Raw genomic sequence first — 25,209 nt, 5'->3', positions numbered from 1 at the left:
ATTATTGACCAATATACTGTGACTAGTGATTTAAGTATCCACTTCATAATAGAAGTGCAGGAGGCTTCTTGAATAGGTTGAGTTATCTCTTGACGAACCAAACTTAGTTTCATTTTTTGAATACTGGGAATAACGGGAAATGGTAGTTAAACTCGTGAGCCAGCACGTAGAAACAGACAATTCAGTGTCTTGGTACGCCTTGGCGTGTTCGCTCATGCGAGGATAGATTGGATAATCTTCATGTTTGTTATCCTTAATTTTGTTCAGTTAGTCAATAATGTGACAATAATGAAACTAGCTCTTGCCGTTTGGTTGTGATATCTGAGCTTTAGTTGTTTCAACTATGATGGATCTTATTAATTAATTATTAGATTAGAAGTTCAAACAATCTTGTTTTCAAATAATTGCTACCACGTTTTTTGACTTCTAATTGAAGTGCTGCATGAAATGCGGCAATTTGCATGCTTATTTTTACAATAATATATATCTTATGTGTGTCTCATTAGTTATCAGATTTTATTAAAAAAATAGGTTAATGATTGATTCATATGGATGGAATTAAGAATAAATGTATTTAATAAATCTTAATTGATTGATTAATGTTTTTCCTCTCTCCATAATTCAAATCGCTTGGACGAGAAATTAGTTTATATAGTTGCACACTGGTTTAAGATAAAAAGGAATATTGTTTTGGAAACACTCACATATTACTTTTATAAAGTTGCAGGTTTTTCCTTATGCAAATAAAGAACTAAATACATATTTGACAAACCCCTCCAAATTAAAAGCTAATTCAAAGTTGACAGTTGGATAATCTATGATCACATATTTCATTCTTAATTAATTGTTTCAAGTTGCGGCATGATTTTGTGCATTGCCTAATGACATATACTGTTTGACAAAAAAATTTCCTTTAGATAATTTATACACATAAATAATCTTGATAAATATGAAAATATTAAATGAAGTTATTATTATCAAGTTACACACATATACATATATGTGGTGACCACTAGCACTATACTAGTATATACTATACTGTAGCAGTGATCAATGGAGGGAAATTCGAGTTCAAGGCCATTATTGGGCAACCAGAATCATAATATGAACTCTTTCAACTCACTTACAACAACTTTCTTATCCAAGCTGCCTGATAAGGTCCATTCTTTGACCCTCCATACTGAATCTTCCTTTGACTTTGATCCTCATTTCTCCACATCCACCAGCTTAAGCAAAGGTCAATCTCTCACTCTTTTAATCTTATGTACCAAAAATACCTTTTTACTCGATTGAAAGTTCTATTACTCTCTAGTCATAGTTAGATTTATATTATCTTGTTCATAAAGTTTTTTTTATTAATTAAAGTTACACTGATGGTCATTTTACGACAATCACCGAGGGGATTCGAAATGAGTACCTTGAGGATACAAGACTAAGCTCTTACCACCGAGCTAGCAACTAAAGTATTTTGCTTCCACATAAAGTTTACTAGTATTTGGATATAAAGTTGATTTATAAAAGCTCGTTGAGGACATTGAGTACTCACGTGAGTGGTGTTACACCCTTCGTGATGAGCAGACAGGGTTTGTGTCCATCACATGGTGGTCGTTCCCATAAGAGTGATACATGTGTGATGTTAGACCTTAGACGAAGAGGTCCCAGGTAAGGCGGAGATTGTTGATTTCTTCAACACTACGCATCAATCTAGATTATATCATTCTTTATGTTTTACACAAGATAAAAAAATTGAATTTGAGGCAAGACCCTATTTTGATCCAATATTTACAACTCCACTATTATATTCTGTCATATAACACAAATCACAGTGTTTAAGGTAACATGTTTTATGTCTCAAAATTTATAGGAGAGAAAGAGTACTATGAAAGACAATTTGCTACTCTAAAATCATTTGAGGAAGTTGACTCCATAGTAGTGTCGGATTCCATTGATATAGAAGACATGGAGAAGCGGGCTCAACATGAACTAGCGATGAAGATTTCAAACTATGCAAATGCAGTTTTATTGGCATTAAAGGTGATATTCCTAAAGATGTTTATATTCTCTTGAACATACTTGCTTATCTTGCAACAGTTAAATAACAATATGCATATACATGTCTAGATTTATGTGACAATCAGGACTGGATCTATGGCTATTGCTGCTTCAACATTGGATTCTCTGCTTGACTTCATGGCCGGTGGCATACTTTGGTTCACTCACATGTCAATGAAGACCGTAAATATGTACAAATACCCTATTGGAAAGCTGAGAATGCAACCTGTAGGAATAATTATCTTTGCAGCTGTTATGGCAACACTTGGTGTGTCCAAATCTCTTTATCTATTACTTGCATTCAAACTGTTCATTAATTATAACCGTCAATTAATCGGTGTAAAGAATCTTTACGCTGTCATATAATCATAATTGTCAGATCATCAAATCATATCTTAACAAATCTCGCTACAGGCTTTCAGGTATTAACGACTGCTGTAGAACAGCTAATACAAAATGATCCTTCTGAGAAGATGTCTTATGATCAACTAGTATGGCTTTACTCTATTATGATATTTGCAACATTGGTGAAGCTTGCACTTTGGTTTTACTGCAAAAACTCAGGAAACAAGATTGTCCTTGCCTATGCAGATGTATGGTGACCTTCTGAAAACAGCTTATACCGTATCTGAAAATAATTTGACTTTTTTGTATTCTTTATTATATAAGTAACTTATACATAGGCACTTATGTGTTAAGGATTTATACTATAAGCGCTTGATTAAACCGTTTATTCAAACATGGCTGATATAAGTTGTGTTGGCATCTCTAACAAATACTAACTTGCAGGATCATCATTTTGATGTTGTAACAAATGTGGTTGGATTAATTGCAGCTGTTCTTGGTGATAAATTTTACTGGTGGATTGACCCTATTGGTGCTATTTTACTTGCAATTTACACTATTTCAAATTGGTCTGGTACTGTTATGGAAAATGCAGGTAGAATTCATTTACTACTCCCTCCAACCTTTTTTAATCGTCCGTTTTGCAGAAAAACTGTCCATTTTTAATTGTCATTTTCGAAGTTCATTGCCGCATTAACTATTATTTCTTCGATAATACAGTTAACTTGAATTATGTGGTGTATGAATATTGATGCTAGATAATTTCTTATGCAGTTTCACTAGTGGGACAATCTGCACCTCCTGAACTTCTGCAGAAGCTAACGTATCTTGTCATAATGCACTCTCAAATTAAGCGCATTGATACTGTTCGCGCTTACTCATTTGGAGTTCTATACTTCGTAGAGGTATGTATCCAAACTTAAATCACTTTCTAGTACTACTAACTCTAAAATTGTAAATCTGTAACCTCAATTTTATGTATGATATAACTTTTCAATTGTAAAACAGGTTGACATTGAACTGCCAGAGGATTTACCCTTAAAAGAAGCACATATCATTGGAGAAAGTCTGCAGATAAATCTCGAGAAACTTCCGGAAGTTGAGCGAGCGTTTGTTCATCTAGACTTCGAATGCGAACATAAACCAGAACACTCAGTTCTTAGTAGACTACCAGATAGTTAGCCTTAAGTACATTATTTGATTTGAGTTTAATGTCAATGAATGACATGTGTGAACTTTATTCTAAGAAAATGAATGACAAGTGTGAATTTATTCTAAGAAAATGTGAATTTCTTCTAATGAATGTGATTTTTAAGTTTTATCATTTATTTTTTTTTCTTTATACAATTGGAGTATATTTCAATAATGAAAGTACTGCAGGTGCAAGAGTGATTTGCAGAGTAGTATGAAACACATATCACATATAAGAATACACCATAAAGCGAAAAACCAAAACAAAGGGAAATAACAAATTATGAAAAACTACTATGAAGATACTTCAGTATAGTATGAAGATCACAAATTAAAAAACTAAAATAAAAGAGAAAACAACAAAATTGTTATGCTCACAATTGTAATGTTTTAGCACCTTCCACATAATTGAACTCAACCAGGGAAAAAAAGATGCATTACTTTCTTGTGCCTTGTGATAGTCGAGCTTACGAAACCGAAACTGTGAACACTTTCATAGATGGAATCAACTTGATTCTCATCTGGTGAACTCAAAGTCATCATTTCATAATCATTGAACGCTATCATGCACCAAGATGAAGAAAAGGTAGTATCTTTCTTCAATTTTTGTTGTTACTTGAGGCACAAGCAAGATTGAAATATTCAGAAACCATTTGTTGATGCTCACTAAAAACACTTATATAAGGAAATTCGATTCTTGAGTATTCAATTGAAAAGAGTGTATATATATATATATATATATATATATATATATATATATATATATATATATATATATATATTAGATTGTATATAATTTGTTTGTTTCCTTTGTAAGTATACTATAAAATCTAACAAGGATAGCCGATTTATATGTTTGACTATTAATTTCAGAAAATCTAGCTAGTGTGTAATTATACTACAAAATTTTGCTAGACCATTGTAATTTTTAAATTTTGTAGTATAATTTCTATATCTCTTTTGTACCTCCCCATCTCTCTCTCTCTCTCTCTTAAAAACTTAAAAAATAATAGTGAACATTGTACTAGAGTAAAATTATATTAAAAACATAAATTAGAATAAGCACACAAAGACTATTGTGAATTTTTAAATATTAGTTTTAATATTATATTTAAAAATTGTAAATAGGATCAACCAAAAAGTAGTTCAATTTAAGCTCTATTTAATTGCATTGTATCATACATTTTTTAAGGGTGTCATCAACGTTTTTTAATCCTTACATAAATAGTTTTTTTGTATCAAAGTTGATCTAAACCAATCAGGAGCACACAATACAAACTAAAACCAAACTAGAGTTAAAAGCTTTTGCCACAATTAATCAGCATATTGAAGACAAGCTAAGGTGATATAAAATTTTCAACTATTATTCTTCCTTTAAATAAGACATAATAACAAGAAATTGAAGTCATTTTATTCAAAAATAAAATATACTATGAAAACAACAAAAGAGAAACACTATTGATATTGCCCAATTCTTGAACATTTCCATTGGTGTTAACTACCTCGAGAAACATTTGTTACCATGAAAGAGTGGCCGTAATAAAAACAACACAAGCAACCATAATCTTTCCTTCAACAATTGAACTAAACACATATCCACAATCTCTAGAGAGGTAAATGAAAAAATAGGAATACTATGTGGATCAATGATGAACTAGGGAGGAAAACGACCACAATTGGGATTCACTTGTGTTCTTATAGAATAGTTTCAAAGAGAAAATTCTGATATATTATTATTCACAGAGGGCATAAACATATATACAGCTTCTGTTCCTAATGTCTCTCCTTAATAACAGAAGGCTTTAAAACTAAAAATTAAATCACAGCTATACAAATCAATTGATACCAAAAATATCTCTTCCTAGAATAACAACAGTTGACTTATTTTAACACCCCCCTTCAAGTTGGTGCATGGATGTCACACATTCCCAACTTGAGTAGAGATTCGTTAAACACCTTGCTCGATACTCCTTTAGTGAGCATATCAGCTAATTGTTGCTCAGATCTTACAAACGGAAAAACAATTGTCCCAGCGTCAAGTTTCTCCTTGATGAAATGTCTATCAATTTCAACATGTTTTGTCCGATCATGTTGGACAGGATTATGTGCAATCTCTATGGCAGATGTATTATCACAATACAAACTCATAGCTTCTTTTGGCTCAAAACCCAAGTCTGACAACACACTTTTTACCCATAACAGTTCACACATTCCAAGTGCCATACCTCTAAACTCTACTTCAGCACTTGATCTAGCTACTACTGGCTGCTTCTTACTCCTCCAAGTTACAAGGTTTCCTCCTACAAAAGTGAAATATCCTGAGGTAGATCTTCTATCATCTGCTGAACCTGCCCAATCGGCATCTGTGTATCCTTCTACCCTCAAGTGACCATTGTTTGAGAACAATATTCCTTTACCTGGAGTGGATTTCAAATATCTTAATATCCTCTCTACAACATCCATATGAGGCTTACGCGGATCATGCATAAACTGACTCACAACATTCACTGCATAAGTGATGTCTGGTCGTGTATGAGAGAGATAAATCAGCTTCCCAACCAAACTTTGGTACCTCCCTTTATCTGTGATGTTTGAGTTTAGACAATGAAAGAGCTTATGGTTCTGTTCAATAGGAGTTTCTGCTGATTTAGAGGCAAGCAACCCAGTTTCAGATAGCAAATCAAGAGTATACTTTCTTTGGCATAGAAAAATACCATGTTTTGATCTCGCTACTTCAATACCCATAAAATATTTGAGGTTTCCAAGTTGTTTCATCTCAAATTTAGAAGTAAGGTATTTTTGCAAACTAGAAATTTCATCTTGGTTATTTCCTGTAACTATCATATCATCTACATAGATAATCAAGGCGGTAATTTTACCTTCTCCTCTCTTCAAAAATAAGGTGTGATCTGAGTTACTTGCTTTATAGCCAAAAGTCTTCATAGACTTAGTGAACCTTCCAAACCATGCTCTTGGAGATTGTTTTAATCCATATAGAGCCTTCTTTAATTTGCAAACCTTCAATCCATTTGAATATACCATACCTGGTGGGGTATCCATATAAATGTCTTCTGAAATTTCTCCATGTAGGAAAGCATTTTTCACATCAAATTGTAGAAGAGGCCAATCTTGGTTTGCTGCTAGTGACAAAAGTATCCTCACAGTGTTAAGCTTGGCTACTGGCGCAAATGTTTCTTGATAATCTACACCATAAGACTGAGTGTAACCTTTAGCCACTAGTCGTGCTTTATACCTATCAATTGTTCCATCAGCTTTGTGTTTAATTGTAAAAACCCATCTGCACCCCACCGTTTTCTTCCCTCTTGGTAAAGTTACAAGATCCCAAGTGTTGTTTTTTTTTAAAGTTGTCATCTCCTCAACCATTGCAGCAGTTCAGTTAGGATCTGCTAAAGCTTCATATACATTACTAGGAATAGAAATCGAGGATAATTGAGATACAAAAGATGCATATGACCGAGATAACTTGTGAGATGACACATAATTACTAATGGGATATTTTACTTTGGATTGGAGGTCTGGTTCATATCTGACGGGAGGTTTACCACAGTTAGAACGGGTTGGAAGATCATATTTGACATTAGTAGATTCAGTGTTAGGTGTGTTGGTGGTATCATGCAAATAAGGATTAATTTCATTTAAAACAGAATCAATTTCAGAATCAAAAACAAGATCAACTTCATCTATACTTGTATCAATAGGGAGAGGATCAAGAGTTACCGTTGAAGAGTCAAGTTGAATTTGTGGAGAAGATTGAGCTAATAAAATATATATATATAACATTCCATAATCATTTATTCTCTTTACCATTATTCCTTGTTTATTCCCTTCCATTCAACTAATAAAATATATTTAAATTTCTTCAAAAAAATATTTAAACAACAATAATAATAATAATAATAAACTACATTAAATCAAAATTAGGCCCCGTTTGTTTGAAAATTTTTTTAGGAAAAAATCTCTTTTTTTTCAGCAAAAAAAATCACTTTTGTCATTTTTAAGTGTTAATTTAGGATTTTTTAGACAAATCATTTTATCATAAAAATCTATTTTGACTTTAAAATGAAAAGCTATTAGGTGCGTTTGTTTTAGATTTAAAAAAAAAAAAATAGATTTTGTGTTAGAAAAATCTAGAGATTTTGGAAAAAAAAAATCTAAAGCTATTTGTGTTTGTTTACTATTCAAAAAATCACTTTATAAAAAAAAAAAATATATTAATTAGCTAATGGCTTACCTCCTTATCTTTGAAAAAAAATTGATTTTCGAAAAAGCTAATACTAATAGCTTTTCATTTAAGAGTAAAAATAGATTGGAGACTCCATCATGGTAAGTTGCGCATGGATGATAATTTTAGAAGTCGTGGCTGCATTGTTGTGTCGATTTGTAACTTATGCTTGAAAACTGATGAATCTTCCGAGCACCTTTTTCTTAGATGCCAATTTTCCAAGCAGCTTTGGGACTGGATAGGTGCTAAGCTCAATCGAGTTATTGATTGCTCTAGAGTAGACTCGCTCATCTCTTGCAGGCTGGTCAAGTGCTCCTCCCAGGTGTCGGACATTTTTTTGGCAGCAATCTTGCACACGCTGCACACTATTTGGTGGGCTAGGAATTCCTTGCGATTTACAACAGTGACGCCAACTTTGCATTCAACCAAAGTCCGTATTCATTCCTTTATTGCAATGTCTGGAAATATTTCTAAGGGTAAGTGTTTACCATCTGATTTAGCTTTTTTTGATTCTTTTGCGGTTTCTCCTCATTGTCGTAGAGTCAAAGATATTATTATGGTTTTGTGGAAAGCCCCCACCACTTCGTGGTTGAAGGTCAACACGGATGGCTCGGTGATTAGTGAACATGCGGCTTGTGGGGGGTTGTTTCGTGACCACCTAAGCACGTTCCGTGGTGCTTTCTCTTGCAACATTGGTTTACAGATCTGTTGTGTTATTTCGTCATATAAATTGGACATCAAATTTCAACAACAAATTAGATGGTTAACATAATTTAAACATAATTAACCACAACTTTTTTTTTTTTGAGTCAGGTAGGGTTAGAATTCATCTTAAGGTGAATAGTGAGATGTCTGAATTCAAACATCAACATCTATATATATTATACAATGTCTCTATTAATACTAATTGAGGGTTCAATAACCACAATTTTAAAATTCATTAATCATGATTTCTTGGGTGTTCGATTATACAATATGCAACACAGAGACACACACATTCAAATATATACATAATTTTCGAAACAAATATAAAATATACATGATATACAATTTTTTTTTTTACAATTTAAAATTGCGGTTAATAATGTTCTAAAGTGAAGCTATTAATTCTATTCACGGTCCTCGTGAGCTTAGCTCAGTTGACAGGGACAATGCATAATATATGCAAGGTCCGGGGTTCAAGCCCCGACCACCAACAAAAAAAAAATATTAATTGTATTCATGGATTGACCCAAAAAAGATTATATTCAGGGGATGATTAGAATGCAAAATCAATTAATTTACATTATTTATTATTAGACGGATGTTATTTTTTGAAAAAGTTTAAAATGAAATATATTAAAACCAACAAACTATCTCCCTAGCAAAAGGTGTGCTAGAGAAGATAGCCAAAAAATTACAACAAAGGTTCTAATAGAACAAACAACAATTAGCCCACACCCAAACATAGAAAAGAATTTTGGCACCAATCATGAAACTTATAATGAAAAACGGGATACCTAGCCTTAAACCACAAAAAGAAAAGAAGTTTGATCCTCTTCAAAAGCTAAAAAGGGGAGTTTTCTTTGCTTCTTAAAAGCCTATCATTTCTTTCCTTCCAAATCATCAAGAACTAGCAAACCAAATCAAAGACATGAAAGAACACTTTGACTTTACATGACCTGAAGAGGTACAAAATTGGAGAAAATGATCCACAATGGATAATGGATCCTCTGAATAAACACCAAACCAATTACGAACTTGTTGCCAAATCTAACCAAATATGCCGCAAGATAGGAACAAATGAACATCTTATTTATTAGACGGATGTTATTGATTCCTTCTTTATAAAGAATTATCTGCAACAAAAAAATATACAAGGAACTATCAAATTACACTTTCTTTTATTAGAAGGAATCGATCTCGATATTTAAGATTTACAACATTCACCAACATTGCGTCCGAACAACTTGCACTAGACTTTAATGTTATACTCAAATTATATCAATATAAAATTTGAACTTTGTTTCACAACTTAACACAATATAAGATAATTAAGGGAATATGAAGAAAGATAGAAATTTCAATTTTGATCATTTACGACTATATCAATAGTAAAAAAAAAAAAATATTGAGAGATCAATAGTCAAAATTTATCTACCTTATTTTCACATAAAATAAATAAATAAATAAATCTTTCTGATACACCTTAAATAGAAAATATATATAAAGTTTATTTGAGTCTTGGATAATGCGGTATATAGGAATAGTTCGAACTTTAAATTCATAACTTATTTATTTGGATGAATTTTTAGTCACTAAAGTTACTTCTTTAAAAAATAGACACATAGGTTTAACAAATTCACCTACCTGCTTTTTTTTTTTACCCAAATTTCTTTTGAATTGAACAATTATTTAAAAACAACGTGAATTGACCGACTTTGAAACTTAACTATTTAATTGATTAATTCATATGCATTACATCACAATACAAAAAAGGGCACAATGTCAACTAATAATATAGGCTACACCAGTACAAATATTTGACTTTAATAATTTTTTTTAATATATAGCATAAAAATCAGTTAAGTAATTTGTAATTGATTGAAAATGTAAAACGAGTTATAGTTAGTTCATTAAGATACTTAACTCGTGTTTATTTTAGACTATTTGTTATAGATGTAATTTTAAATTTATTTAATAAATGACGTATGTGGTATATATAATAGACCACATACATTATTTATTGAATAAACTTAAAAGGTAGATTTTTGTTTATATTAGTGATCGGAGGGTGTAGATTTGAGGTAGTTATCTGGCTTCTTTATTTATAAATTACTATAATTTAAAAAATTTCAACCAAAATTATAATAATTATTGTAAATAATAAACAGTAAGTAACCCATAAAATAATAAAGAAACAATATACAAAAGAAGAGTTGATTTCCCTTAAAAAAGAAAGAGTTATTTTTTCCTTCTTATAGCTAGAATGACGTTTAATGTGTTAAATGAAAGCACAGATATATTTAACATAACCTTATTAGTTTGATTTTTTTTTTTTGGAGGGAGTTTTTTTTTTTTTGTTAACCTTATTAGTTTTCTGAAGAGGCTAAACAAATTATATTAAAAACCAACACAAGCACCTCTAGCACAAGGTGTACCAAAGAAAGTTAAAGTATCCAAAAATGTCCTTATTAATTATTATTTTTGGGTTCATTAAACAATGCCCTTAGGACACATGTGCAATACCCTATTTTTATTTAATTATTTAATTTCAGGCAACCAAATCACACCAACACTTTATATTATGGAGTTTAAATTAACAATTCATGACTGATTAAATGAAACTCTTTCTTATGATTCCAGAAAGTCAAAATGATCAACCACGTTATTAGTATAAAATAAAATAAAAATGCACAATTCCTTGTCAACGTTTAATTTGCTGTGTAATATTTAATATTTTACAAAACCTTACTCATGCATTCACCTTGATTAATTAAGAGCTATACATTACATGAACGAAACGTAAGTGATGGCAGCATTCTCCCACTACATTGATGACCTGGTCAAGAGTCAAATGCTAAGAAATTTTCAATGCTTATCTTTTATACTTTGATTAAATATTTTGGTGTTATCTATATAAATGTATCCAAATCACTATGATCTATTTGCACTGTTGATTTTGTGCTACTTTCCACCAGGTATTTTGTTGTCGTGCAATAGATATAGCTGCAGAGTTTTCTTGATAAAGAAGTAAGGTTTTGGAGTCTGTTTGGATTGACTTTTTTGAGTTTATCTACTGACATAAGTACGTGTAGAACAGTTTTAAAGAACTTATAGAAACAACACAAGACATGTCTATAAGCTGTGACTATAAGCTGTTTTCATCTTATTTTCATAAGTTCTTCAGGATAGCTTATGGAAACAGCTTATATGAAAATAGTTTGACTTTATATAAATTTTTGTTAAATAAATAGTTTATACGTAAACACTTATAAGTTATACGATGAGTTTTTAATTAAATTGTTGTTGTTGTGATAATAGTCGCTTCACGATCCTTGAATATGGAAAATCATGACTGTGAAGCCTCAATCGTAGTCGCATTTTGATTGTGAAAATAAATAAATAAAACTATGATGTCGCAGTCCAAATCGTGGTCGCTGGGCTTATTTTATAAAAGCATGCTAGAAGCATGTACCAACTTGGTTGTTTTTTAAAAGCATTGCTATGAATGTTTTCTAACTGGTTTTGTTGTTATCAGGGAAAGAAATTAAAGTACCTTGCTAAGTTCAAGGATAGATATTCAAGAGGTGTAGTGATTTCTGCTTTTGTGGGATGAAGTATTTTCTGAAGGGCTGTAAATGTGAACTTGTTCTATGCTTTCTGTTCTGCTGCTGTTTTCTATTGTCTGCAAGTCAGAGAACTGACCCTACTGAAGGTAGCTTTTTTCTTCCTCTTTTGTATCATATATTCTATTGTTTGTTCGACGGAATGTATTCTATTGTTTATATGATGATTTTATTTTCACTAACTTGCAGTTGACACATTGAGAACCATAAGGGACAATTTGATTGATATTAATGGAAATTTGAGCAGCTGGAGTCGCGGAGACCCATGTAATTCCAAGTGGACGGGAGTTCTGTGCTTGAATACAACATTAGAAGATGGCTTTCTACATGTTCAACGATTGTAAGATACGCTTCTTTTTTCCATTGAAATAGTCCTGATTGCCTAAGTAGTTTGGAATGTATTTCTCAGCTTTTCGTTCGTCTCTCTCTTATGACATTTTGATTTTCCGTTGTAAGCGGATCGAAGTATTGTAATATAACAATTCTGTGTAGGCATCTAATGAATATGAGCTTGGCTGGAACTTTGGTACCTGAGATTGGAAACTTATCTCATCTGGAAATATTGTAAGCAATGACTGCATTCATGTTTCTAATTCAACCATGTTACAAATAAACAGCTTTCAATTTAGTGATTGCTAGTTTTCAATTTTAATCAAGAATATTGCAGATTTGATTTATGTGAACATTTGCATCATGTAGTAGATTTCAATTACCTTATCCGCTAATCTTTACTTTTACTCGTATTCATCAAAGGGACTTTATGTGGAACAACATAACTGGGAATATTCCAAAGGAAATCGGCAAGATCAAAACTTTAAAACTCTTGTAAGTTTAAATCCCTCCTCGCGATCTAATTTCATCGCTAAATATTAGAGACACTAAGACTAGAAATGTATTATATTTTTTTCCATCTCAAATTTTTGTCGGTACTTCAATTTTTCAGTAGTGTTACACATATTAGTACATCAACAAAATCGTTGCGCATCTAATCATAACAGTGTTTCTACACTATTTCTCATTAAGTAGATTTTTTGTAGGCTCTTGAATGGAAATCAATTAATAGGTCATTTGCCAGAAGAGCTTGGCTATCTTCCAGTCTTGAACAGAATGCAAATTGATCAGAACAATATTACAGGACCAATACCTTTATCATTTGCAAACCTGACAAATGCACAACACTTGTAATGTTCTTTACATTGATTCATACAGTTCTAACATTTTCTACTCTTGCTACTTTACTTCTTTTACATTTCTCTCCAGCTTTGTTATTTTTCTTAGAAGAATGGTGAGAAATAATGCTTTAATCTTTTCTCTTAATGGAGCAGTCACATGAACAACAATTCACTTAGTGGACAAATTCCATCGCAGCTTTCTGGCTTACGAAATCTTCTTCACCTGTAAGTAATATAATCGTCAGCCGTTAATTTTTTTATTTTTTAGGGTTAAATATGTTTTTAGTCCATATAAATATACAATTTTTGTTTTTAGTCCCTATGATCACTGTAAAAATTACAAAACTGCATGTTGTTTTGTAATTTTTAGGACTGAAAGGTGGATATGGAAAACAAAATTCGAGAGAAATATAAGGATTAAAAATACGTTTAATCCTATTTCTAATACTTTATTGTCATGTCTATATCTTGTTGACAAAATGTATCTCTTGACCTGCAGTCTTCTTGACAACAACAATTTATCAGGAAAGCTCCCAGATGAGCTTGCTGAGATGCCAAGCCTAAAGATACTGTATGATTTATTATTCTTTATGTTATGTATGTGTGCTCGTATCTTTGTAACTTGTAAGCTCATTTTGTTTTAGGTCATTATAGCAATTAGCACATATTCTTTTATGAAATCAAAGACATTTTCACTTCTTCTGTGTTTTAATATATATATTGGTTGCTCATTCTTTTTTCATAACATGTACGATTTTACCATGTCATGTGAATCTTTATATGTCTCGAGTAGAAGTACAAACCAAGAAAATAAAAGAAAAAGAAGACATGTGGCCACTGAATCTCAAACTTAGAGACTAGTATAATCACAGTTTAAATAAAGGGCTGTGATCTGGACCTCGACATAATGGTTTTTGATGTTACAAAAACCAAACTTGGCCGCAATTTAGACCACATTTGACCGCGGTTCTCCACAATATCAAAGACTTCAACGTGACCACAACAGTTACCACGACTGCTATTTAAAACCTCGAGTACAATTGGACTTGAGAGAGTGTGTAGGAGAATGAGAACTGAATAGCTGCTACTTTTGTCATTGTAGAGCTTTTTTAACCTCTTTTTAAATGTTTGTTGCTTTAACAATATTAACTGAATGCATAAATATATTTTGCTTGCACATAGATTTTTAAAGCATTTTATTGTTCTTGCAGTCAACTTGATAACAACAACTTTGGTGGAAATAGCATTCCAGATTCTTATGGCAACATGTCAAAATTATTGAAATTGTAAGTGCATTCTATGATGATATCATGTGTGCTACTGCTAAGTACATTCCAATATAAGGAGTGAAACCATGGTGCTTGAACCATTACTTTATTAATGTTTTGGTTTGAAATGACAATTTGAGATAATAAAACCTTTATGATTTCTTGTGCATAGGAATTCAATTAGAGAAAACAATATTGAATATTGTTTCGTAGAGATGATATTTGACAGTTGATCACTCATTAGAACATAATGAACAGAAAAAATGTCATACACAAATACAACCTTAGTTATTTGAATCAGTTAGTGTAATATGGTAGTATCATCATGTTTTCTTCAAAAGAATATATTAGGACAATTCAATGAGAAAGAAAAATTCAATTATATGATTTACCATCTATATGTTGTTATGGCAGGAGCCTTAGGAACTGCAATTTGACAGGACCAATTCCTGATTTCAGCAGGATACCACACCTTGGTTATCTGTAAGTCCATTCATCTCATTTCTATTCAGTTTAGGTCACAATTTGTAGGATTCTGTATTAAGCTGCTGCACTGCACTTGACAAAAGCACTAGTAGTGTGGTATAAGCGTTGTTTGGATAATCAGTTTAAGTAAAGGGCTTGTAGCATAAGAGCTTATCATATAAGTGCTTATGCATACACTACTTCTTATAACAAAATATAAAATAAAGTCAAGATGTTTTCATATATAAGCTATAAGATGTTTTTTTAAGCTATCTTTGAGAGCTTATATAAATAAGCTGAAAACAACTTATGGAAATGTCATAAGTTCTCTATAACAGTCTCACAAGTTCTTATATCATTAGTTAAGCTCAAATAAGTCAATCCAAACAGGGCCAAAAGTGAATCTTTAGAGTTATAGGTTTGAGAAACAGTCGAAGCCTAATAGTAAAGTTTTTATTGACAATTGTTTGTTTGTATTGCAGTGACCTCAGTCTCAATCAATTCAATGAACCTATTCCTACTAATAAGCTATCTGAAAATATCACAACTATGTAAGACCTTATATTGCTATGATAATATCTTCATTCAATTATTTGTATTCCCAATGTACAATAGTCAAGGGAAATCTTCAGAATGAATATGATAGCATGAACTTGTATAATCTTATTTTTTACCTTTGAAATTTGTGCAGTGATTTATCAAATAATAAGCTTAATGGAACTATTCCATCTTACTTTTCTGATCTTCCACATCTTCAGAAATTGTAAGTTATCTTTTGTTTCATCCTTTTGTTCTTTTACATTAAATGTTTTTGTATACTATAGACCAAATAACATTAACATGAGATCACCTTATCTTGCTTATAAACCATATTCTGTTAAATTTCTTAGTCAATAATCAATATATTCTTAATTTATAGTTTTATTACTCGTGCTATAAAATCAATGACTTTTTAACACATTACTTGCCCTATGACAGGTCAATTGCAAACAACGCACTGAGTGGCAATGTTCCCTCTTCCATTTGGCAGAACAAAACTTTAAATGGAACAGAAAGACTTCTTTTGTAAGACGCGCAATGATAATTGCATGATCTTTTTGCTTATAGATATGTGTCTATGAAGCACCGTTTGACACAGACACAAACACTAAACATGATATTGACATGTAAACAGTGATAATACTTTGAGGAAGCTATTGAATATAAACACATGCATCGGAATTTTATCGGACACCAACATGTGTAGAATACAGGACACACATTCAATCTAAAGTGTCCGTGCTATACTGTTAGAACTTAGAATAAAGGGGAATTTGCTAGGATTGAAGTTAAGAAGTTAATTAGAGTTGGTTAGTAAGTTGATTAGTTTGTTAGGTGGTTGTTAAATGTTAAGATTGTTATATTGGTTATTCTTAGAAAGAAGATGCATGTACATTCTTAGTCTTAGGAATTTTGTATTCTTATTATGCTTTTTTTCCTTTATGTACTACTTAATTTTGTTGATTTGATTTACTCATCATGGAGTTGTGATCCTGCAGGGACATGCAAAATAATCAGCTTACAAGCATATCAGGCAGTATATCAAATCTTCCATCAAATGTCACACTCCTGTATGTACTACCTATAAACTTATTTTCTGCTTATAGTGTTGAAATTAGGGTAGTGAGCAAAAGAGTGCTCCACTTTTCTCCCCTTGTTATGCATGTCTAGAAAATATTTGTTAGGAAAGATTAGCCAACATGAATGAATCCTTGTGCCTCGAGGGATTAGTTTATGGAACCCACTGGAGAATACCCTGGTGCACCAAAAAGATAAATAAACTTTGCTTAATATCCTTATGATATAAATAAAAAATTGTTGATCATTTCCTTTTATATTAGTTCCATTTTTTATGAATAACTTGTCACATTATCGTTTTGAAAAATCACTATTTTCCAGGCTTCAGGGGAATCCTATATGCTCAAATAACAACTCCTTAGTTCAATTTTGTGGATCTAAAAGTGAAAACGATATGAATGGTAACTCCATTGTAAGCTGTCCAAGTCAACCATGCCCTCCTCCTTATGAATATTCTGCGCAGTGTGTCTGTGCCGTGCCATTGCTTATTCATTATCGGTTGAAGAGTCCAGGATTTTCAGATTTCCTTACATATGTGGAGGCATTTGTAAGCTTCTTAGCAAGTGGACTTAACATACATAGTAATCAGCTATTCATTAATAATTTCATGTGGGAAGAAGGTCGATTGAGAATGTACTTGAAGCTTTTTCCTGAATATGTTGATAATACAAGCTCTCATACTTTCAATGAAAGCGAGGTTATTCGGCTAAGAGACTTGTTCAGAGAATGGGATATCCATGAGAGTGACTTGTTTGGACCTTATGAACTTCTAGACTTCGTTCTCCTCGATCCTTACGAAGATGGTAAGTAAAAAGAAACTTAACGTCACTAGAATTTAGTAATGAATCTGCTGCTGCATACTGCAACAAACCCTATTTCATTGATAAATACAGTTGAACTCGTTACTTATCATCTCTGCAGCGACTTCCTCCTCTTCAAGTTCAGGAATAAGCAAAGGTGCATTGGCTGGAATTGTCTTAGGTGCAATTGCCGGTTCAGTTACATTATCTGCAATTGTTGCCATTCTTATATTGAAAATACGCTTGAAAGATTACCGTACAATTTCCAGACGACGTAAATGTGAGTACATTGAGGCAACATATAGGGTGGGGAAATGTCTCATATAGTCTACGGTGGACCAATGCTTGAAAATGTTTTGAAACTTGAGCAGCAATTATCTCTCTTCATTTTCTCTTCTTTTAATCAAATCAATGGCGATCAGTTCGTTGTATCGGTTGTAAGGATGTGGAGGACCCTGAACTTCTATTTAAAGATTGAGATTTTGGTCATCATCGAAGTTTTGAACAATTTCCAAGCATTAGTCCTCTATAAACCACATGAGACACTTCTCTACTCTAGCAATTTTTTTCAGAATTAAATCCTTTTATTCTGACCATGTCTTATTAGCATGAATTTCTTTATGGAACTGTATCTTAAAGCAGACTTGTAATTTTTCACAGCTTCTAAGGTCTCGATAAAAATTGATGGTGTAAGGTCATTCAATTATGAAGAAATGGTGTTGGCTACAAACGATTTTAGTCAATCTGCTGAAATTGGACAAGGAGGGTATGGGAAGGTTTATAAAGGTAATCTTCATGATGGAACTGTCGTTGCCATAAAACGTGCACAAGAAGGTTCACTGCAAGGTGAGAGGGAGTTTCTTACAGAAATTCAACTGCTATCAAGGTTACATCATCGCAATCTTGTCTCTTTGATTGGTTACTGTGATGAAGATGGTGAACAGGTAACTATTTGAATTGGCTTATTTACCGGCACAAAACACTTGTTAGACTGTTTGGAAGAGTTTATGGAAACAGCTTATGTCATATACATTAGCCGTTTTGACAATTTTTTCTTGGTCATAAGTTGTCTCATCCCTTAACCTCATTAGATCTTTTGCAATAGAAATTAGTCATACATAAGCACTTATATTCCTAAGTCTATTCTTCTATGACTAGTTAAATTTTTCCATCTGGCTTGTTGCTTTATGGTTGCAGATGCTGGTTTATGAATACATGCCAAATGGAACACTAAGGGATCACATTTCTGGTACATTTTGTGCTCTTGTCATCTTGTTTGTTATATTGTATGATAGTGTTCACTGCTTTTACCTTCAACTGTATCATGAAACAATATATTATATTTGGCTTCAACTGTATCACTAAACAATGTATTTTTCTTATTCTTCCTTGTTCCTATATGAAATAGAAAAACGTCTAGGTATCGGCTCAATAATAAGAGTTTGACCTTATAACCTCAAGGGACGAAGTTCATTTCCCTTCACAAACAGTTGTAAAATAATCACTAGTGTCACATTAATAAATAATAACTTCCTCTTCTACAATATCTTAAAAAATAACTGAAGTACAAAATAATCATGATATTTGATTATATAGAAAAATTATGGATTTCTATGTTTTCTCTTTTAACTTTGTAGTTAATGTTTTATGACAGCTAAATCTAAAGAACCGCTTAGTTTTGCCATGAGATTGAAGATTGCTCTAGGGTCAGCTAAAGGTCTTGTCTATCTACACACAGAAGCTGATCCTCCAATATTCCACAGAGATGTCAAAGCTAGCAACATATTATTAGACTCAAAATTCATAGCAAAAGTTGCTGATTTTGGACTTTCAAGACTAGCTCCAGTTCCAGATATTGAAGGCAACTTGCCTGGCCATGTATCTACAGTTGTAAAAGGGACCCCGGTAAGGTTACTATGAACATAATAACTTTTATAAAACATGCATGTGGCCTTAAGAATAAGATTTGAAGTCTTATTAAAATGTATAAAACCAAAATACAATGGTTAGGTTGATTTTATGTCACCCTATCAATGACTTATTTTCTTTGTTTGTTCATTGATCATAATATGCAGGGTTACCTTGATCCAGAGTATTTCTTAACTCACAAGTTAACTGACAAGAGTGATGTTTATAGTCTTGGTGTTGTATTTCTTGAGCTTGTGACCGGAAAGCCACCAATCTTCCATGGTGAAAATATTATTAGACAGGTATGTCTTGGTTTCCTCTCTTGACAATTGTGATAGGATTAACACATAACTCATCGCTTAAAATATTACGAAAATATAATGATTAACACATTTTTTAAGGTTAAACTGGCATTCGAATCGGGTGGAGTATTTTCGATTGTTGATAACCGAATGGGATTTTACACTTCTGAGTGTGTGGAAAAGCTTTTGAAATTGGGTTTAAAGTGCTGCAAAGATTCACCAGATGAAAGGCCTAAAATGGCAGAAGTGGCTAGAGAGCTTGAAATCATATTGACTATGATGCCTGAGTACCATGCCAAAAAGGGAGCTGATTATGACTTAAGTGATTCTGGAACCACATTTAGTTCACAACCCTCATCATCTAATATAAAGACTCCTTTTATAGTTTCAGGAGATATTTTGGGTAGTGACCTTGTTAGTGGTGACATACCTACCATTAGACCAAGATAGATTTTGAAAAAGAATATTGTTTTTGTAAATATGGTTTTGATAGTATGAGAATTATATTGGCTTGTAAATTGAATAGTGAAGCTAATTTTCATTTTTCCTTATACTCAACTCTTTTAATACTACCTTGTTGTAAGATAAAATTACGGAGAAATCGTTTGTAATTATTTGATTATGTAGTTCCATTACTCTCCAATCAACTATCTTTGTTCGCTTATCTAGGAAAATGTAGTTCGTATTTATTTTCCGTTTTAAAAGTTCGATGAGGAGAGTGTGCGCGGTCGATCTCCTTATTGCCGAGGCATTTGGAGTGTGTATGGGTCTCAGTATTGTCATCGCGAGCTTTGTTGTTAAGATTGCAACCGCAAGATTGATAGCGAGTTGGTCTTTCTAGCGTTAACTAAGAGGAAAAACTTTGAAGGTTATGTTGGGTCTCTCATTCGAGTTAAGATCCTCTCATTCTGGTCTATTTGAAGATTTTGTCTGATTTTAGATCCTTGGCCAAGTATGCTTTTAGTGACTGAGTAGGGGTCTGGATAGAAGATATCTCTCTTTTTTTGGCCTAACCCTTGTAACGGATATAATCCATATTGGATCCTAATTTATTATATCTGTCTTTATTAAAAAAAGTAAATCAATCAAAGTTATACTTTACAAAATATTATTAAAGATCTTCTAAAAAAAATTATTATTAAAGATGTCATTATGATAAATTAGCTCCGACCCTTCATTGATATATAAGAATGATTATAGTAACAAACCTTTAAATAAGAGCTTTGCTATATATAGTGAAGCCAATAACCCACCAAAGTACTTTTTTCTTTGACATAAAACAAACATTCATTCATTTAAATTGATAGAATAACATCGATGCAATACAAATTCGTTAAAAATAAAAAGGATGGATCTGTGGAAAAACTCAATCCACAAAAGTACTAGCACCGTTAGATCTGCATTTTGGCACAATTCATGGGTGGTAGGCAAAATACATGGGTGTGTGAATAATAATTTGGCTTGCATGCAGTATGCGTCGTGGTGTTGTCGCGAGAAAACTTCTCGCTGTAAATAGTTTTTTCCTTTAAATAAATTAATCGAGAAATATGACAATACATTGAATAACTTCTGATGTGATTATTTTAAATATTTTATGGGAAATGCTAACCGATGCCTCCGAGGCACTGGTTAAGATAATAAAAAGAAAAATTATATGTTAATTATTGCATTGAAAATTGTTTAATTAATTTATAAATAAGTTAACAAAACTTCTTTTATGATAAAAATTTCTTTTTTTTGTATGTTTAACCAATATTCCGGAAGCACCGGTAAACATGACCCTTTATTTTATCAATCTAAGAAATATAAGATTGGGTGATGTACTCAAAAAATACAGTTATGGAAGTAGAATGTTTTATCGATATGTCCAATTTTCGCTGAGTTGGATATCCTTCCTCACATGTGTCTATCAATCTCTATCCAACTTGCCATAGAAAAATGATAAAAATTACTTAATAATATATATAATACTCTTACTATTAAAAATTCCTTCTTTGTTATTTTGCGAAATTTCTAAAATTTTGGTTTTTTCTTGAATTTGGAATATCACTTTCCTCTTTGGATTCTAAATGGATTATGGATAGGGTTGTGGATTATATTTATCATAGATGACATTTTGACCCAAAAAAATCATCTAAATGACATGATTAATAAAAAAATTAGTGCCAAATTAATAAGTAAAATTCATCTAAATTCATCATGATATTATATATATGCATCTAAATTTATTTATCATCATTATAAATAAACACGTTATTAAACACATCATATATGGTAAATATCAAACACATGATTAATATATGATAAATATCAAACACATTTTGAATTTATTCTCACATTTTGAATATAATATAATATTATATTATAGTAAAATATATTGGATACCGCCAACCCCAAGTACCACCATATAGATCCTCTAAAAGGACGAACATCGAGTAGAATCTCATCACAGATAGCAACAAACGATTGTTGCTAAATGTTCATATGTAAACATTCAGATTATACATGCATGCATACACACAATATTCTATTTGTATAAAGTTCCAAAGATACTTCAGTTCAAATGGTATAGTATTTTCACAATGAAAAAAAATATCTAGATATAGATATTTTTAGGAAAGGGTCTAAAGTAAAGCCCTAAATTATTTCTTGTTGCCCCTATTATCGCCGCAACACAAAAACTCTTGTTGCCCTAAAATAGACTAGTCCATTTATGCAAATAGTGTTTTGATTTTAGCCATGAAAGCATGCAAGTTGATATTTGAAGCCAGATTTTTCATTGAACTGAAAATATCCTTACAAGATTTTTGTAAGTTGTTGTCATCATCTAAAATTTTCGTTGTTATTTCATCTTTTTTATTAGTGGTTATAGTAATCAACTACTATATTTCACAAATGACGTGTTTAGGGTGAAGAAGAGTTTCATATGATGTACTAGTGGATCAATATTTGAGGATAATTGGAAACTCTAAAAATAATTGATGTCACTAATCATAAGTAGCTTATAGTATTCATATCTTCACGACTGAAACGGCGACTCAATCAATGTTAGTTTATAAATAAATAAAAAACGGTGCAATCAAAATTCAATTTATGATCATTTTCTCTTGTTTTTGTTGAATAAACATCGATCAAGTCAGTCATCGTATTAACCGTAGAAATGTAAAGAACCTTGATATTTTACTTAGATGTCAAAATTTTGATCCAACTCAAATTATTTCGATCCAATCCAAGCTAGCTGGAATGTTTTTGCCCCTATTACTATCATCAAACAACAAAAAATCTTGTTTCCTCCAACATATACTAGACCCGATGTTTTGTCAAAAAAATAGACTAATCTATGTTGATATTATTTTAATCTTAGTCATGAAAGCATGGAAGTTGATATTTTTAGACAGATATTTATTTGAACTTAAAATATCCTTAAAAGATCTTTGTAAGTTGTTGTCATAATGATCTGATTCATGAAGAAGAAAAAATCATCTTGTGGATAATTATAAAGAAAATAAAATTGTAACAACTCAAGATAAACGTTTAAATTTGGGATGGACATTGAAAACTTAGTACATAATAAAAATATTAATCAAGGCTGTCCACATTGTGAGAAATAGATACATATTTGAGACGCCACTGCGAAATCCGGGTTTAATTTATTTCATTTGTTTGATTGTATTTTGACTATTTTCTTTTTCAATTCACAGAAATTAAAGATGCAAAAAAGATTCCTTAAATAAAATGAAAAAAATGAAAACTAGCGAAATTATATTTCATCTTTTCCATCTCTATATTTGAATTTATGTCGTTATTTCAACTTTCTTATATAGTGATTGTAGTACGCAACTAATCCGAATATATGCGCCATGCATGGAGGATTTTTTTTTATAGAACTTATGTCATTATTTTAACTTTCTCATAGTGATTTTTTTTTTTGTGTTAACTCTTCGATCCGTTAGACATAGGAATTGGAACAGTTATTCAGACTATTTCTCATTTAATGAAACTCATTAATCGTTTAAGTTTAATCACTTTATTTTATATTTTACTTATATGTGTATTTGTACAATACTTCACTTTATTTTATATTTTACTTATATGTGTATTTGTACAATACTTTACATTGTGGGTGTTTAACAATTAATGTCTCTAAAATATCTCTCAAATAATATGTATTTTATATTTTGTTACAGTATCTTTTATATCATTGTGGAACTCTTTTCAAATAAATAATTTTTTTATTATAACAAATAATTGGATTGCAATCAAGTATAGTTTTCTAATTTTAATTAATATAAATACTTTTACTTACAATGCATGGTGAGAGAAAGCACTAAAGGCATGTTAGAGCATCCACATTCATGTCACATATATTTGTAGTTTCTTTTCATGTTTGCATTGACCTTTTCAAAGAGTTGTTTTAGCTATAGTTGATTTTTTTTTAGGTGGTGTTTTAGCCATAGTTGATTGATGTGGTGCATCGGTGCATATGGTCTATGGTGAACGATGCTTAAAATTCATTCAAAACTTTATTGACGACGAATGTGATTATGTTTTATTAGAAGTTGACGGTTTTTAATGTTCTCACGGATGAGAGACAATAACTTGCACGTTATTGGTTCAACTTAAACAAGATAGAATAAATTTTAAACGAACTGAAATTGATCGAGTCATCTGCATGTACAAATAAATCTATAAACTTAAACAATTGACATCGTTTTTTTTTATCCGGAGACACTTCTAAGTTGCCTTACGTACTCTAACACATCAAGACACCTTCGTTAGTTTACAACACAAACGTATGTGATGTGTCTAGCGTGAAGAAGAATTTCATATGGTTTAAGGTGGATCAACATTTAAAAATTATTTCAAACTCTAACAAAAACTTGAGGTCGTTCGTCATAAATAGAAGCTTGTAGTATTTTTCATTCTCACACCTACAACAATGACCTATAATTGATGATTTTGGCTTGTAAAAAAATAAGAAAAACAAATAATAGTGTGATCAAAATTCAACTTGTGTTTATTTTCTTTTGTTTTTGTTAAATCAATATCGATTAAATAATTGTTCTATTATATCACTCTATTTTTCTCTTCATTTTAAAATGTATAACTTTTTTCCTAATCTCTGACTTCATTTAGTACCTCATATTTTTAATCTCTATTTCAATCATAATATTAATAAATCACATATACCATATCAATCTCTTTATTATTTTTCTGTCTTAATATGTACACACTGCAACACGTTAACAAAACATTTTTCTTCCTATTGATCAACCACTAGCCAAAGCAAGAAACATGGCTTTGTTGGCATAGAATTATTTTTAGCTGATGTGGCAAACTAATATCCTAGTATGCATTGAGGTCACAATTGGAAACGTCATATCCACTCGTATCTATGAGTGGCTGAGACATAGCAAAAGCCCCACAACTGCCCCATACATCTTCCTTTTCCAACTTTACCACTCTCATGTTGATGAACTTTAATTTATGTCTCATCACCATCTTTCATCCATTGCAT

The 25,209-nt window shown here is 31.6% G+C and overlaps 2 protein-coding genes across 4 annotated transcripts; both read left to right on the top strand.

Annotated features, from left to right (window-relative positions):
• Nucleotides 1-987: 987 nt before the first annotated feature.
• On the top strand, nucleotides 988-3,700 carry LOC11425928 (metal tolerance protein 4). 2 transcript variants are annotated; one of them, XM_003616011.4, is made up of 7 exons: nucleotides 988-1,237; nucleotides 1,865-2,034; nucleotides 2,122-2,320; nucleotides 2,467-2,645; nucleotides 2,842-2,992; nucleotides 3,172-3,302; nucleotides 3,406-3,700. In XM_003616011.4, the coding sequence occupies exons 1-7, from the start codon at nucleotides 1,054-1,056 to the stop codon at nucleotides 3,577-3,579; spliced, it is 1,188 nt and encodes a 395-aa protein (XP_003616059.1). In that variant the 5' UTR covers nucleotides 988-1,053; the 3' UTR covers nucleotides 3,580-3,700. The 2 variants fall into 2 exon arrangements, with proteins under 2 accessions (XP_003616059.1, XP_024639783.1); XM_024784015.2 differs by lacking the exon at nucleotides 988-1,237 and adding an exon at nucleotides 1,267-1,662.
• Nucleotides 3,701-11,393: 7,693 nt separating this feature from the next.
• LOC11435322 (probable LRR receptor-like serine/threonine-protein kinase At1g06840) lies at nucleotides 11,394-20,305 on the top strand. Of its 2 annotated transcripts, none has more exons than XM_024784281.2 (21): nucleotides 11,394-11,511; nucleotides 12,072-12,248; nucleotides 12,349-12,499; nucleotides 12,652-12,723; nucleotides 12,913-12,984; nucleotides 13,197-13,340; nucleotides 13,485-13,556; nucleotides 13,831-13,902; nucleotides 14,543-14,617; nucleotides 15,014-15,082; nucleotides 15,547-15,615; nucleotides 15,756-15,827; nucleotides 16,043-16,129; nucleotides 16,603-16,674; nucleotides 17,003-17,484; nucleotides 17,603-17,761; nucleotides 18,142-18,425; nucleotides 18,679-18,730; nucleotides 19,136-19,386; nucleotides 19,557-19,691; nucleotides 19,791-20,305. In XM_024784281.2, the coding sequence occupies exons 2-21, from the start codon at nucleotides 12,146-12,148 to the stop codon at nucleotides 20,139-20,141; spliced, it is 2,844 nt and encodes a 947-aa protein (XP_024640049.1). In that variant the 5' UTR covers nucleotides 11,394-11,511; nucleotides 12,072-12,145; the 3' UTR covers nucleotides 20,142-20,305. The 2 variants fall into 2 exon arrangements, with proteins under 2 accessions (XP_024640049.1, XP_003616057.1); XM_003616009.4 differs by having other exon boundaries at nucleotides 11,421-11,563.
• The last annotated feature ends 4,904 nt before the right edge of the window (nucleotides 20,306-25,209 follow it).

Source organism: Medicago truncatula, chromosome 5, assembly GCF_003473485.1.
Source record: "Medicago truncatula cultivar Jemalong A17 chromosome 5, MtrunA17r5.0-ANR, whole genome shotgun sequence".
NCBI lineage: Eukaryota > Viridiplantae > Streptophyta > Magnoliopsida > Fabales > Fabaceae > Medicago > Medicago truncatula.
This window is presented reverse-complemented; position numbering and strand designations above follow the sequence as displayed.